At 42.2% G+C, this 17,369-nt stretch overlaps 1 protein-coding gene across 6 annotated transcripts in view; it reads left to right on the plus strand.

Annotated features, from left to right (window-relative positions):
* The window catches only part of ADAM23 (ADAM metallopeptidase domain 23), a 211,749-nt gene that overhangs the window by 67,966 nt on the left and 126,414 nt on the right, over positions 1-17,369 (plus strand). For all 6 annotated transcript variants that reach the window (XR_014450838.1, XM_083154137.1, XM_083154138.1 and 3 more), the window contains exon 4: positions 2,633-2,696. Coding sequence is in view for 5 of the 6 variants with exons in the window: in XM_083154137.1 (XP_083010263.1) it covers positions 2,633-2,696 (64 nt within the window). In the remaining variant the exon portion in view is untranslated. The remainder of the gene's footprint in view (positions 1-2,632; positions 2,697-17,369) is intronic.

Raw genomic sequence — 17,369 nt, forward strand, 5'->3', positions numbered from 1 at the left:
TTGATGTGTATAAAGACTGTACGTCAATTGTCACCCATTTATATCCCTCTCTCCATTCAACATCCTTAATAATTTGTAAAACTCTAGTGGTGTCTTTTACGTAAGATCTTAGGTTTTTAACATATTTGTTTAAAAATACCTCTACGTATTGTGAGCATCCTGAAGATAATGAATCGATGCCCGCCACAATGGGGCGACCCGGTGGGTTATCAAGTCTTTTGTGTACCTTTGGCAGGCAATAAAATGTGGGTATAGTTGGATTGTTTTTTATTAGGAATTGGTATTCATCCTTGTCTATTATTTTTTTATGTAGCGCCTCTACTAAAATGATTCTCAGTTCTTCTACAAATTCATTGGTTGGGTCAGATTCTAACTTTCTATAAGAGATAGAATCCCCCAGTAGTCTGAAAACCTCTTTTTCGTAATCCTGGCGGTCCTGTATTACTAGGCCTCCGCCCTTATCGGCCTGTTTGATGACTACGTTTTCATTGCTTTTCCATTTTTTTAAGGATTCTCTTTCGAAATTAGTTAGATTGGGATTTTTGACTGGTTGATTATCCAAATGACACAGATCTTTTTTAACCATTTCATGGAATGTTTCTATCTGGGTGCTCTAGAAAGGGGGGGATCTAGAAAAGTTACTCTCACAAAGAGAGATGTATTGGATGTTTACTTTAAACACTATGGTTCCACATGGGTTAAATGAGGCATTTGAATACCTGATCCCCCCATCTATACCTTTTAACAATCACTACTGTGTATATGCATATGTTTTACATTTCTCTTTCTCTTTTTGATATGTAAACCCTCCCGTTTTTTGTTATGTATCTTCCTTTTAAATTATATTAATGTCCCATAATATTTCATTATCATATATTTTATATATGAATATTTGCATATATATACACATGAATATTACTGTGGAATTCACTTAAATTCAATTTTTTTTTTACTATATTCCTAAACTGGTATTCTCGTTACGATTATATATAGGTATGTTTTTTTACTGTATTTTATTGTACACATATTAATCGTTAATTTTACTGGCTAATATTTTTTATATATTTTTAATGTATTTATTTAAAATATGTAACCCATATAGACGTTGAAAGTGTCACTTTGCTAAATTAATACTGTATTTAATAGAGGGTAATGAATATGCCCTTACAGCAAATAGTATAAATCTGAACGCTGCGCTTTTCGGTTGTTCATAGACAAAACAACAGCCATGTTCAGTGCGCAAGTGCAGATAGAATGTGACAATCTATGCGTATTAATTAAGTAAATACTTAATTCCCAGAATAAACTACAACATGCGTGTGCACGGAGCGCAGGTCTCTGACACATTGCGTAGTCTCGCGAGAACGAGAGAAGTCTCGCATCCACGTTACCATTCTCTGTGACCGCGGCACCACGGGCTAGTGGGAACCTCGCACATGCGCAGGTAACTCCCATAGCCGCGATGCTGCGGCAATACGTAAAACGTCTATTGATACAAGCGCTAGCTAGGAAGCTGCGCGATGTTATAAGAATCTCGCGCATGCGCAGTACCCCGCAATTCCGAACCCGGAAGTTTCACCGCTGTTTGCGATCCACAATTAGCCATACTATAAATACACCTTCTTTGGTATAGGTTATTATACTCTCCTGATGAAGTCCAGCCGTTTTTACAGGCAGTAAGCGACGAAACGCGTTGAGAGCGGTCTGTGTTCTACTACAGTACCTTCATGTAAGCTATTTTTCTTGTTTTATGTTCACTTTATTCACATTTTAAAAAAATAAACTCCTTTTGAATTATAATTGGAGTTTCTTCCTTATATATACTTATCACGTGGCACTGATGCACTTGGACCCTGTACGAACAAATGGGACACTATTGCTGAGAGGCTGAATTATCTTCTGGGCAAACATCCTGGTAATCCCAAGAACAGGAGTTCCTAAAACATCACATATTGATGAGCACCTTATTATTATCCTCACGGTACGCTTAATTATTTGTTCACCTAAAACTTGGTGACCTTGATATCACACTAGAGAGCGCTGTTTCTCGCCCCCCTTCTTTTCCAGTTCACATTTGAGACGTCACAACAAACGTTTTACGGAGAAACTTAGCAGCCACCTGTACACAGGACTGTGGTACTCGAAGAAGACACTTCGCTACAAATCCTTATTGGACTTTTACAAATCAGAACATTTTGGGTAGACGCGCTATACAGTACCCCCCCCTTATCTATATATATATATATATATATATATATATATATATATATATATATATATATATGGCAGGTGTACAATATACTGTATATTGCAGGTGTATAATATACTGTATATGGCAGGTGTATAATGTGTGTGTGTGTGTGTGTGTGTATATATATATATATATATATATATATATATATATATATATATATATATATATATATATATATAGACAGGTGTATTATATATAGCAGATGTATAATATACTGTATATGGCAGATGTATAATATACTGTATATGGCAGGTGTATAATGTGTGTGTGTGTGTGTATATAAATATATATATATATATATATATGGCAGGTGTATAATATATATGGCAGTGGCCTTGTGTATGAGTATTATATATTGTCCTCTCTCCTGTCTTGCAGTGGCCTCTTGTCTTCAGATTACGTGGAGATTGAGTACAGTGATGGGCGGCCCAAACTAAATAAGGTAATGTAACAACATTGTATCACACACATTCAGCTATGACTGAACTATATTTCCCATGATGCTCAGCACCCAAATTATCAATAATGGTGGAGGTGGCACCGCTGGGTGCCACAGGTGAGGGTGGATTACAAGAACCTACATGTCCTTTGTTCTCCCCGAGGCTGCCAACCCTGTGCTGAAAGCGTCACTAACAATCATATTACCCCTGTATTAATGGCTGGAATGACCCGTTAGTCTCAGAGTAAAAGAAAGTAAAAGTTGCACAATTTTCAAATAAATGCTTTTTGTGGAGGGGTTGTAGCGCTCACCTCCAAGGGACTCTATTGAGACTATGAAGCTGCTGGTCTCCCAAGAGGGGGCCCACCCTCTAGAAAATAGAATTGTAAAAGGGATGAGGGGACCTGCGCTAATATAGTCTGTAATAAGGGATGTGCTACTGTATTGTACCTTATGACAAATAAGATGAGACAGGTGTGTGCTGCAAACAATGAGTATGGTTTATTGCACGTATCTAGTCAATCACTAATAGATGCATACATACGAAATTGCTTAGTGGGGCTTGTGCAGGGTGGAAACGGGTTATCCAGGTAACCAGGCTCAGTCCTGGTTGTGGGTGGGCAAAGTCACGTGGCAAACGGGGGTGGGGGTATGCCAAATGCCGGATAGTCTCTCGGTGTATATAGCAGAGACACTGCTGGGGTTACGGAGCAGTGTGTTAATCCAATGTCTGTGAGTGGCTGGCGGGGTGGGCAGGTGTGGGTAGGCACAGGCTGGTGGTGCGGGGGGCTGGCATCCCGTCCCCTCCGCAGTACACCTCTCACCTGTGCTTCCCGCTGGTTCTTCTTCTGGTCCTCCGTCTGTCCCTCGGCGTCTTAAAGGAATCAAAGCCGCAGCTTGATCATGCAAGCGCTGCACAGATCAGCCGGGCTCCACAGGGATGTATAAAGACCGGGACTTCCGGGTGCTGGTCTCGCGAGAACCGAGGGCCCAGCGTCACAGTCTCTCCTGCAGGCTCTACTCCCAGCCGGGAGGAGACTTAAGGTGGTAGGTGATGCAGTTGTAGATGGGCTGAATGTAGCTTCAATGTAGCTCCAACGCGTATCGACCACTAGGGTCTTCTTCACTCTCCCTGATACCGATACTAAGGGACAGCTGTGTTAAGCCTGGAGAAGTGATAAAGTGGACAGTCAGATAGTCCAAGACCCAACCACTAATTATGAATGACCATGGTTAAAACAGTACAAGGTGACCATCAGCACCAACTAATAACAGGTTACTGCTGGTAAATTGGGAGTTCTGGAATATCCCAACATTGTAATGTAGTGGCAGGGGGACGGAGATAGATATATATATATATATATATAGCTGCAGTATTGCGGTGTTTAGCGTTAATGTGTTGGAACATGTTACTTTTTAAAAACTGAAGCGAGTTATAGTAGCCATAGTAATATCAATATTTATATATATATAGTTTATATAATGTTTTTTTATGAGATCTTTAGGAATCCTAAGACTCTCAGATCGGTCCCCACAGGTTCTGTGACTAATTGCTGTAATACAAACTGGTCCTAGAGTATTAGAAGAAGACAGACGTCACCATGTATGTAACAGATCTGTTATCTATGAGTACGATGGGTCTAACCCATGGTTACTTTACTGTCATTTTCCTTTAATGCGTTCACCCTGCAAATGACCGCAACACGACCATGGCGCCTCGTTGGTTGTCTTCTGTGTTGGTTTGTTTTTCCTGAGGCCGGTTTCCAAAGAGAGAAGACTACCCTGTTATATTATATCGTCATTTATAGCCATGATGCTGAAAATTATTCTGGAAAATGACCTAATTTTGTAAGAATTACCATCGCTCTCTTTCATAAGAACTGCAGCCGAAAGTTGCCTTCAGTTCCTCAGTCTGCATTCTTATATTTCAGTGGAGCTGCCTGGTGTCCAGCACTGGATCACTGGACAGCTCAGCAGGTGCCTGGTTCAGCACTGGATCACTGGACAGCTCCGCAAGAGCCTGGTTCAGCACTGGATCACTGGACAGCTCTGCAGGTGCCTGGTTCAGCACTGGATCACTGGACAGCTCCACAGGAGCCAGGTTCAGCACTGGATCACTGGAAAGCTCCGCTGGTGCCTGATTCAGCACTGGATCACTGGACAGCTCTGCATCAGCCAGGTTCAGCACTGGATCACTGGACAGCTCCGCAAGACCCTGGTTCAGCACTGGATCACTGGACAGCTCTGCAGGAGCCTGGTTCAGTACTGGATCACTGGACAGCTCCGCTGGAGCCAGGTTCAGCACTGGATCACTGGACAGCTCCGCTGGAGCCAGGTTCAGCACTGGATCACTGGACAGCTTTGCTGGAGCCAGGTTCAGCACTGGATCACTGGACAGCTCTGCAGGAGCCTGGTTCAGCACTGGATAACTGGACAGCTCCGCAAGAGCCTGGTTCAGCACTGGATCACTGGAGAGCTCCGCAAGAGCCTGGTTCAGCACTGGATCACTGGATAGCTCTGCAGGAGCCAGGTTCAGCACTGGATCACTGGACAGCTTTGGAGCCAGGTTCAGCACTGGATCACTGGACAGCTCCGCTGGAGCCAGGTTCAGCACTGGATCACTGGACAGCTCTGCAAACTTATTATCAGCTGTTTTCACATTTTTCCTAAAATCTATTTCTAGCACAAGTGGTACGGTGCTGTATGCGGTGCCATGTATCATTCCATATATAGGGGAAAATATATGAAGCTGTTGATTAGCCACTTTTAGGTTTTAATAGCATCGAATACAATAGAATCAACTTTATTGGCCATGTACGCTTGCGCACACTAGGAATTTTTTGTGGATATACAGTGCAGCATCAAGCATGGATGAGGGGGGGGGGGACATTACATGCATTACATTAAGACATTACATGCAGGGAATACATGCCCTCCGAGCTGCACAGCGCCTAGGCACCCATCAGCAGCACCACTGGTCATTGCAGCAACCAGGTAGGTAACAATATAAGCAGGGAGAGTACAGTTATCACACAGGGAACACATACCTGCCGAGCTGCACAGCACCTAGGCAGCCATCAGCGGCACCACTGGTCATTGCAGCAGCCAGGTAGGTAACAGTATAAGCTTCCAGACCGGCCAAGCTTTCCTCCTCTGTCTTCTGGGCAGGCTGCAGCAGTGTGTCCTCTGGTGTGTCCTCCAGCCAAGTCCTGCTACATGCGACCATGTGCCCTCCCTTGTAGTAGCTGCTCTTCCTCTCTGGCATATCCTCCTCCTCAAGGGCTGGCTTAGAACAGCTATTGGCTGATCACGCTATTGCCACTCCCATGCAGAGCTCCATCAGCCAATCGAAGTCCAGCGTAGCACTAGAACATGTATGCAGATACAGCAGCAGTTGGGTGCAATCTAGAGGCATGCCGCATAGCTTTTTTAATTGTGGGATTTTATTGGGGGAAAACTTCCACACGGCTCTGAAAGTGTTATAGACCGGTGACACCATACAGTCGCTAATCTCTACAGAACATTAACATTTCCATGATGATGTAGAATTGGGTCACGCCGCTTTGTGCTTCCCAAACTCGGTATCTATAATTCACAGCAACAAATCATATGAGCAAAGCAACGTACAGAACTGTCTGGACGGGGAACCATTAGGAGCGGGGCCAGTCGGCCGCTTCATTAAAGGTAACACTATTAATCTAACATAGGGAGCGGGTTCTGTCTGAGGATGGTTGCTCCGGGCAAATACATTCTCCACCGTGACAGGACATCTGATTGTATACATGCTGCAAATGCAGTCAGATGTTTTATTCTTGAGTCCATAAATGATAAATTCACATGATGGCACCACAGGGCAATGATAAATGGGACGTCACACACTACACAAGATTTAACAATTAAGAGTTTGTCTTGTGCCCCTTTTCCACTGCCGCAATGACCCAAGTTATTGCCAGGTTAACCCCTGTCATGGTACAGTAAAAAAATTGACCCGGTTCAGTGACTCTGGAAGAGTTTGATGGGGAAGTGCAAACATGTGACCCAGGTTATGCAACCCAGTTCCCGTTAAAAGCAGAGACACGACACACTGACGCTAGGATATGATGTCATCTCCAAGCTTCAGCAGAACAGAAACATACTTTAAACGGGAGAAGTGTGAAAAGGGCCAACATGAGAATAACCCGGGTCATTTGGCAGGGCCTGTCCTGGGTTGGACCTGGGATATTCGTAGAAAAGGAGTATTCATTATGGTTTGGAGTTATAAAATAAAAGTCCGGAGAGCAATTAGAAATTAGATGAAAGACTATAAGCAGGACCTAGAATCTCCCAGGATTCATCTGAGGGTCTAGCGTATATCCCCGCACAGAGCGAGAGGCCTCCACTATCTGTTAAGCGTCTTGAGTCCTGTCGGAGAAAAAGAGCGCTAAACTGTATATAAATAAAATTGTCCGGTCCGCTACGACTCAACCATAAAAGTGGCTTTTTGCACAAAATATGCATCTAGTATGCACAAAGAAAACAGCTGGAAGCGGCAAAAGGGCAATTCTAAAGCAGGCAGGGCGCTGCGGCACCTGCACTCCTATGTGCGGCTGAGCCTGGTCACTGTAAGAAGGGCTGTGCTGCAGCAGCTGCGGATTATCTCTCTTGTGCTGTGTCTGCTTCGTGGTATGTGCGCAATTCCTGTGCGGCTAGTGTCACAGCCCAGCGTCTGCGGTACACTCGGAGCGACTGTTTGCTGACCCTGCTAAATGTATATGAACATACAGTTCTGTGTGCTGCTCCTATATACTCAGGGAGTACAGATGTCCGGTGAATGAGAACAATCTGTAGTCTGCACCGTCATACTTCTCCAGTGCTCGTAAACCCTTACCGCTCTTTTATCCTCGGTTATAGTTTTCCTATTCCTTCCTCTTTTTTGGGTTGGGATCCCGTCACTAACAATGCCGACGGTCAGAAGAAAAACAGCATCCGGATGCTCAGAATTATAAACGGTTGCAAAATTGTCGACTCTGTGTCAGTTTTTGCAAAAAAAAAAATGTGGATTCACTGATATCTAGTGATTGGCTGCATGTAATATCCATAGAACTATTATACAAGTACAGCGATACCGCAGAGATACAAATACTGTATTTAGTGATTGGCTGCATGTAATATCCATAGGACTATTATATCAGTACAGCGATACCGCAGAGATACAAACACTGTATGTAGTGATTGGCTACATGTAATATCCGTAGGACTATTATATCAGTACAGCGATACCGCAGAGATACAAACACTGTATGTAGTGATTGGCTGCATGTAATATCCGTAGGACTATTATAGAAGTACAGCGATACCGCAAAGATACAAACACTGTATGTAGTGATTGGCTGCATGTAATATCCGTAGGACTATTATATCAGTAGAGCGATACCGCAGAGATACAAATACTGTATGAAGTGATTGGTACATGTAATATCCGTAGGACTATTATATCAGTACAGCGATACCGCAGAGATACAAACACTGTATGTAGTGATCGGCTACATGTAATATCCATAGAACTATTATACAAGTACAGCGATACCGCAGAGATACAAATACTGTATGTAGTGATTGGCTGCATGTAATATCCATAGGACTATTATATCAGTACAGCGATACCGCAGAGATACAAACACTGTATGTAGTGATTGGCTGCATGTAATATCCGTAGGACTATTATATCAGTACAGCGACACCGCAGAGATACAAATACTGTATGTAGTGATTGGCTGCATGTAATATCCATAGGACTATTATATCAGTACAGCGATACCGCAGAGATACAAATACTGTATGTAGTGATTGGCTGCATGTAATATCCGTAGAACTATTGGTACTTGTTTCCTATCTGGGCGCCCATCGCGGGTACATCGCATGTCATTATAATGACATGCGATGCGACCGACGCGATTACCGCGATTTTACATAGGGACCAATGTTAAATGTCCCAATTGACCCGCGATGACCGCGATTTACCATAGGAAACAATGTTAAATGGATCAATTTCCCCAAATTATCATAGGGAACAATGGGAAATGGGGCAAAAACACCCCTGAACATAAAAATGTCCCCCCAAAAGTAGTTGACGCCACCCCGCCATCAACGTGAACCCGAAGCGTGGCGAGCGCAGCGAGCCCGCGAGGGGCGGCGGTACGCGTCCTCCGACCTTTTCATGCCCTACTATCCACTAGGGCGTGGAGTGAGAATAGAATAGTGTGGCGAGCGCAGCGAGCCACCGAACCCGAAGCGTGGCGAGCGGACGCGGATACCTTCACAGTTATACGCGTCCCCTCGCGGGCTTCCCAGGTGTCCATGGCGACGCGGACACCTGGGAAGCCCGCGAAGGGACGCGTTTACCTGTGAAGGTATCCGCGTCCCCTTGCGGAGCTCGCTGCGCTCGCCACGCTTCGGGCTCGGTGGCTCGCTACGCTCGCCACACTATTCTATTCTCACTCCACGCCCTAGTGGATAGTAGGGCATGAAAAGGTCGGAGGACGCGTACCGCCGCCCCTCGCGGCCTCGCTGCGCTCGCCACGCTTCGGGTTCACGTTGATGGCGGGGTGGCGTCAACTACTTTTGGGGGGACATTTCAGTGTTCAGGGGTGTTTTTGGCCCATTTACTATTGTTCCTATGCTGATTTGGGTAAATTGATCCATTTAACATTGTTTCCTATGGTAAATCGTGGTCATCGCGGGTAAATTGAGGCATTTAACATTGTTCTCTATGGGAAAATCGCGGGCATCGCGTCTGGCACATCGCACCCGATTTTTTATCGGCCGCGATGCCCGCGATGGCCCCGATTTTACCCCCGATGCCCGCGATTAAAATCGTGGGCGTCCAGATAGGAAACAAGTACCGAACTATTATATCAGTACAGCGATACCGCAGAGATACAAACACTGTATGTAGTGATTGGCTGCATGTAATATCCGTAGAACTATTATATCAGTACAGCGATACCGCAGAGATACAAACACTGTATGTAGTGATTGGCTACATGTAATATCCGTAGGACTATTATATCAGTACAGCGATACCGCAGAGATACAAACACTGTATGTAGTGATTGGCTGCATGTAATATCCATAGAACTATTATATCAGTACAGCAATACCGCAGAGATACAAACACTGTATGTAGTGATTGGCTGCATGTAATATCCATAGAACTATTATACAAGTACAGCGATACCGCAGAGATACAAATACTGTATTTAGTGATTGGCTGCATGTAATATCCATAGGACTATTATATCAGTACAGCGATACCGCAGAGATACAAACACTGTATGTAGTGATTGGCTACATGTAATATCCGTAGGACTATTATATCAGTACAGCGATACCGCAGAGATACAAACACTGTATGTAGTGATTGGCTGCATGTAATATCTGTAGGACTATTATATCAGTACAGCGATACCGCAGAGATACAAACACTGTATGTAGTGATCGGCTGCATGTAATATCCATAGGACTATTATATTAGTACAGCGATACCGCAGAGATACAAACACTGTATGTAGTGATTGGTACATGTAATATCCGTAGGACTATTATATCAGTACAGCGATACCGCAGAGATACAAACACTGTATGTAGTGATTGGCTACATGTAATATCCGTAGGACTATTATATAAGTACAGCGATACCGCAGAGATACAAACACTGTATGTAGTGATTGGCTACATGTAATATCCGTAGGACTATTATATAAGTACAGCGATACCGCAGAGATACAAACACTGTATGTAGTGATTGGCTACATGTAATATCCGTAGGACTATTATATCAGTACAGCGATACCGCAGAGATACAAACACTGTATGTAGTGATCGGCTACATGTAATATCCGTAGAACTATTATATCAGTACAGCGATACCGCAGAGATACAAACACTGTATGTAGTGATTGGCTGCATGTAATATCCATAGAACTATTATATCAGTACAGCGATACCGCAGAGATACAAACACTGTATGTAGTGATCGGCTACATGTAATATCCGTAGAACTATTATATCAGTACAGCGATACCGCAGAGATACAAACACTGTATGTAGTGATTGGCTACATGTAATATCCGTAGGACTATTATATCAGTACAGCGATACCGCAGAGATACAAACACTGTATGTAGTGATTGGCTGCATGTAATATCCGTAGGACTATTATACAAGTACAGCGATACCGCAGAGATACAAATACTGTATTTAGTGATTGGCTGCATGTAATATCCATAGGACTATTATATCAGTACAGCGATACCGCAGAGATACAAACACTGTATGTAGTGATTGGCTACATGTAATATCCGTAGGACTATTATATCAGTACAGAGATACCGCAGAGATACAAACACTGTATGTAGTGATTGGCTGCATGTAATATCTGTAGGACTATTGTATCAGTACAGCGATACCGCAGAGATACAAACACTGTATGTAGTGATCGGCTGCATGTAATATCCGTAGGACTATTATATTAGTACAGCGATACCGCAGATATACAAACACTGTATGTAGTGATTGGTACATGTAATATCCGTAGGACTATTATATCAGTACAGCGATACCGCAGAGATACAAACACTGTATGTAGTGATTGGCTACATGTAATATCCGTAGGACTATTATATCAGTACAGCGATACCGCAGAGATACAAACACTGTATGTAGTGATTGGCTGCATGTAATATCCATAGAACTATTATATCAGTACAGCGATACCGCAGAGATACAAACACTGTATGTAGTGATCGGCTACATGTAATATCCGTAGAACTATTATATCAGTACAGCGATACCACAGAGATACAAACACTGTATGTAGTGATTGGCTGCATGTAATATCCGTAGAACTATTATATCAGTACAGCGATACCGCAGAGATACAAACACTGTATGTAGTGATTGGCTACATGTAATATCCGTAGGACTATTGTATCAGTACAGCGATACCGCAGAGATACAAACACTGTATGTAGTGATTGGCTGCATGTAATATCAGTAGGACTATTATATCAGTACAGCGATACCGCAGAGATACAAATACTGTATGTAGTGATTGGCTGCATGTAATATCAGTAGGACTATTATATCAGTACAGCGATACCGCAGAGATACAAACACTGTATGTAGTGATTGGCTGCATGTAATATCCGTAGGACTATTGTATCAGTACAGCAATACCGCAGAGATACAAACACTGTATGTAGTGATTGGCTGCATGTAATATCCATAGAACTATTATATCAGTACAGCGATACCGCAGAGATACAAACACTGTATGTAGTGATTGGCTACATGTAATATCCGTAGGACTATTATATCAGTACAGCGATACCGCAGAGATACAAATACTGTATTTAGTGATTGGCTGCATGTAATATCCATAGAACTATTATATCAGTACAGCAATACCGCAGAGATACAAACACTGTATGTAGTGATTGGCTGCATGTAATATCCATAGAACTATTATATCAGTACAGCAATACCGCAGAGATACAAACACTGTATGTAGTGATTGGCTGCATGTAATATCCATAGAACTATTATATCAGTACAGCGATACCGCAGAGATACAAACACTGTATGTAGTGATTGGCTACATGTAATATCCGTAGGACTATTGTATCAGTACAGCGTTACCGCAGAGATACAAATACTGTATTTAGTGATTGGCTGCATGTAATATCCATAGAACTATTATATCAGTACAGCGATACCGCAGAGATACAAATACTGTATGTAGTGATTGGCTACATGTAATATCCGTAGAACTATTATATCAGTACAGCGATACCGCAGAGATACAAACACTGTATGTAGTGATTGGCTGCATGTAATATCCGTAGGACTATTGTATCAGTACAGCAATACCGCAGAGATACAAACACTGTATGTAGTGATTGGCTGCATGTAATATCCGTAGGACTATTATATCAGTACAGCGATACCGCAGAGATACAAACACTGTATGTAGTGATTGGCTACATGTAATATCCGTAGGACTATTATATCAGTACAGCAATACCGCAGAGATACAAACACTGTAGTGTAGTACAGCGATACCGCAGAGATACAAATACTGTATTTAGTGATTGGCTGCATGTAATATCCATAGAACTATTATATCAGTACAGCGATACCGCAGAGATACAAACACTGTATGTAGTGATTGGCTACATGTAATATCCGTAGGACTATTGTATCAGTACAGCGATACCGCAGAGATACAAATACTGTATTTAGTGATTGGCTGCATGTAATATCCATAGAACTATTATATCAGTACAGCGATACCGCAGAGATACAAACACTGTATGTAGTGATTAGCTACATGTAATATCCGTAGGACTATTATATAAGTACAGCGATACCGCAGAGATACAAACACTGTATGTAGTGATTGGCTGCATGTAATATCCGTAGAACTATTATATCAGTACAGCGATACCGCAGAGATACAAACACTGTATGTAGTGATTGGCTGCATGTAATATCAGTAGGACTATTATATCAGTACAGCGATACCGCAGAGATACAAACACTGTATGTAGTGATTGGCTACATGTAATATCCGTAGGACTATTATATCAGTACAGCGATACCGCAGAGATACAAACACTGTATGTAGTGATTGGCTGCATGTAATATCAGTAGGACTATTATATAAGTACAGCGATACCGCAGAGATACAAACACTGTATGTAGTGATTGGTTGCATGTAATATCCGTAGGACTATTATATCAGTACAGCGATACCGCAGAGATACAAACACTGTATGTAGTGATTGGCTGCATGTAATATCAGTAGGACTATTATATCAGTACAGCGATACCGCAGAGATACAAACACTGTATGTAGTGATTGGCTACATGTAATATCCGTAGGACTATTATATCAGTACAGCGATACCGCAGAGATACAAATACTGTATGAAGTGATTGGCTACATGTAATATCCATAGAACTATTATATCAGTACAGCGATACCGCAGAGATACAAACACTGTATGTAGTGATTGGCTACATGTAATATCCATAGGACTATTATATCAGTACAGCGATACCGCATAGATACAAACACTGTATGTAATGATTGGCTACATGTAATATCCGTAGGACTATTGTATCAGTACAGCGATACCGCAGAGATACAAACACTGTATGTAGTGATTGGCTGCATGTAATATCCGTAGGACTATTGTATCAGTACAGCAATACCGCAGAGATACAAACACTGTATGTAGTGATTGGCTGCATGTAATATCCGTAGGACTATTATATCAGTACAGCGATACCGCAGAGATACAAACACTGTATGTAGTGATTGGCTGCATGTAATATCCGTAGGACTATTGTATCAGTACAGCAATACCGCAGAGATACAAACACTGTATGTAGTGATTGGCTACATGTAATATCCGTAGGACTATTGTATCAGTACAGCGATACCGCAGAGATACAAACACTGTATGTAGTGATTGGCTGCATGTAATATCCATAGGACTATTATATCAGTACAGCGATACCGCAGAGATACAAATACTGTATGTAGTGATTCGCTGCATGTAATATACATAGGACTATTATATCAGTACAGCGATACCGCAGAGATACAAACACTGTATGTAGTGATTGGCTACATGTAATATCCGTAGGACTATTATATCAGTACAGCGATACCGCAGAGATACAAATACTGTATGTAGTGATTGGCTGCATGTAATATCCGTAGGACTATTATATCAGTACAGCGATACCGCAGAGATACAAATACTGTATGAAGTGATTGGCTACATGTAATATCCATAGAACTATTATATCAGTACAACGATACCGCAGAGATACAAACACTGTATGTAGTGATTGGCTGCATGTAATATCCGTAGGACTATTGTATCAGTACAGCGATACCGCAGAGATACAAACACTGTATGTAGTGATTGGCTACATGTAATATCCGTAGGACTATTATACAAGTACAGCGATACCGCAGAGATACAAACACTGTATGAAGTGATTGGCTGCATGTAATATCCGTAGGACTATTATAGAAGTACAGCGATACCGCAGAGATACAAATACTGTATGTAGTGATTGGCTGCATGTAATATCCGTAGGACTATTATATCAGTACAGCGATACCGCAGAGATACAAACACTGTATGTAGTGATTGGCTGCATGTAATATCCGTAGGACTACTGTATCAGTACAGCGATACCGCAGAGATACAAATACTGTATGTAGTGATTGGCTGCATGTAATATCCGTAGGACTATTATATCAGTACAGCGATACCGCAGAGATACAAATACTGTATGAAGTGATTGGCTACATGTAATATCCATAGAACTATTATATCAGTACAACGATACCGCAGAGATACAAACACTGTATGTAGTGATTGGCTGCATGTAATATCCGTAGGACTATTGTATCAGTACAGCGATACCGCAGAGATACAAACACTGTATGTAGTGATTGGCTACATGTAATATCCGTAGGACTATTATACAAGTACAGCGATACCGCAGAGATACAAACACTGTATGAAGTGATTGGCTGCATGTAATATCCGTAGGACTATTATAGAAGTACAGCGATACCGCAGAGATACAAACACTGTATGTAGTGATTGGCTGCATGTAATATCCATAGGACTATTATATAAGTACAGCGATACCGCAGAGATACAAACACTGTATGTAGTGATTGGCTACATGTAATATCCGTAGGACTATTATATAAGTACAGCGATACCGCAGAGATACAAACACTGTATGTAGTGATTGGCTGCATGTAATATCCATAGGACTATTATATCAGTACAGCGATACCGCAGAGATACAAACACTGTATGAAGTGATTGGCTGCATGTAATATCCATAGAACTATTATATCAGTACAGTGATACCACAGAGATACAAACACTGTATGTAGTGATTGGCTACATGTAATATCCGTAGGACTATTATATAAGTACAGCGATACCGCAGAGATACAAACACTGTATGTAGTGATTGGCTGCATGTAATATCCATAGGACTATTATATCAGTACAGCGATACCGCAGAGATACAAACACTGTATGAAGTGATTGGCTGCATGTAATATCCGTAGGACTATTATATCAGTACAGCGATACCGCAGAGATACAAACACTGTATGTAGTGATTGGCTGCATGTAATATCCGTAGGACTATTGTATCAGTACAGCAATACCGCAGAGATACAAACACTGTATGTAGTGATTGGCTGCATGTAATATCCATAGAACTATTATACAAGTACAGCGATACCGCAGAGATACAAACACTGTATGTAGTGATTGGCTGCATGTAATATCCGTAGGACTATTATATCAGTACAGCGATACCGCAGAGATACAAATACTGTATGAAGTGATTGGCTGCATGTAATATCCATAGAACTATTATACAAGTACAGCGATACCGCAGAGATACAAATACTGAGTATCATGGTTTTAGAGGCACAAGAGTCTCAGATTTAACCCTCGCTGTTCTCATTGCTGTGCGCTTATCTGGAAGATATAAGGACATTTGATCCAGATTCCTCAGGTAACTCCCTGACTCGGCTGCTGCTCATGGCGGCCAGAAAGCCATTAACATGAGTCATCCTAGGTAACATTGAGATTCATGACTGTGTGTAAAAGCTTTGTGCGGCCCTCCGCTGAACCACTATCTGCACCCTGCACGCTGCAGCGGGAGCCGTAATACAATTATAATGAGACGAGTGCGGCTTTACCAGCTCTACAGATATAAATGTCCCGTCTCAGCTTCTTCCATGAAAGTAATTCTGGTGAATCAGGGCTGGACGTCATCCATCCTGCGTCCTATAACGGGTCATGACGGCACAGAGAGCTTTATACGGACTACAGATATTGGAAGAGACTCGCGGAACATCGTTAACGGGCAACGCTGTGTATATTGTATACAGTTATTAGAGACACGCTAGGCTGCGTATGTTTGCAACATAGAGAATCACTGAGGCATGCGCAGTTACGCCTGAATCCGGCTTGTGCGCACAGAATGAGGCCCTTTCTCATGATGTTGCAATTGTAATTCTTTCTGCCTTCTTACTTGGTGGCAGATGTATTAGGCCTGGTGAAGAGATAAAGTGGAAGGAGATAACGCACCAGCCAATCAGCTGTGTTTGAAAAATGACAGTTGGGAGTTGATTGGCGACATACATCTGCCCCTTGTGCTTTGTATTTTTATTCCTATTTTATATTTTACCATCAGATCATTTATCCCACACACCTGTGTCCCTGACTTCCATACAAATGGCTGAAAATACATATTTCTCCCCATTGTACTGGGGTTATAGGACAGGCGGTGCCCAGATGGATCTGTACGCCAGAATGATGATTGTGTGCAGCATTAATAACTATATAGCATTAGTGTAACCGGTACATCCAGATCATTCTGCTTCCGGGAATATAATGCACAATCTGACATGAACAAGAACCCATCTGTCAGAATGCACGGTAAAATGAGGGCAGCCTTTGGCCTAATTAAAGCTCAAGGACATTAATAATTGCATTTAGCCTTCATTTTACATAGAGCTGAGATGTGTTCATCATTGCTGGCTGGGACGCTGCTGGAACCATCAGGAATACA

Source organism: Crinia signifera, chromosome 7 (assembly GCF_055691185.1).
Source record: "Crinia signifera chromosome 7, ASM5569118v1, whole genome shotgun sequence".
Lineage (NCBI taxonomy): Eukaryota > Metazoa > Chordata > Amphibia > Anura > Myobatrachidae > Crinia > Crinia signifera.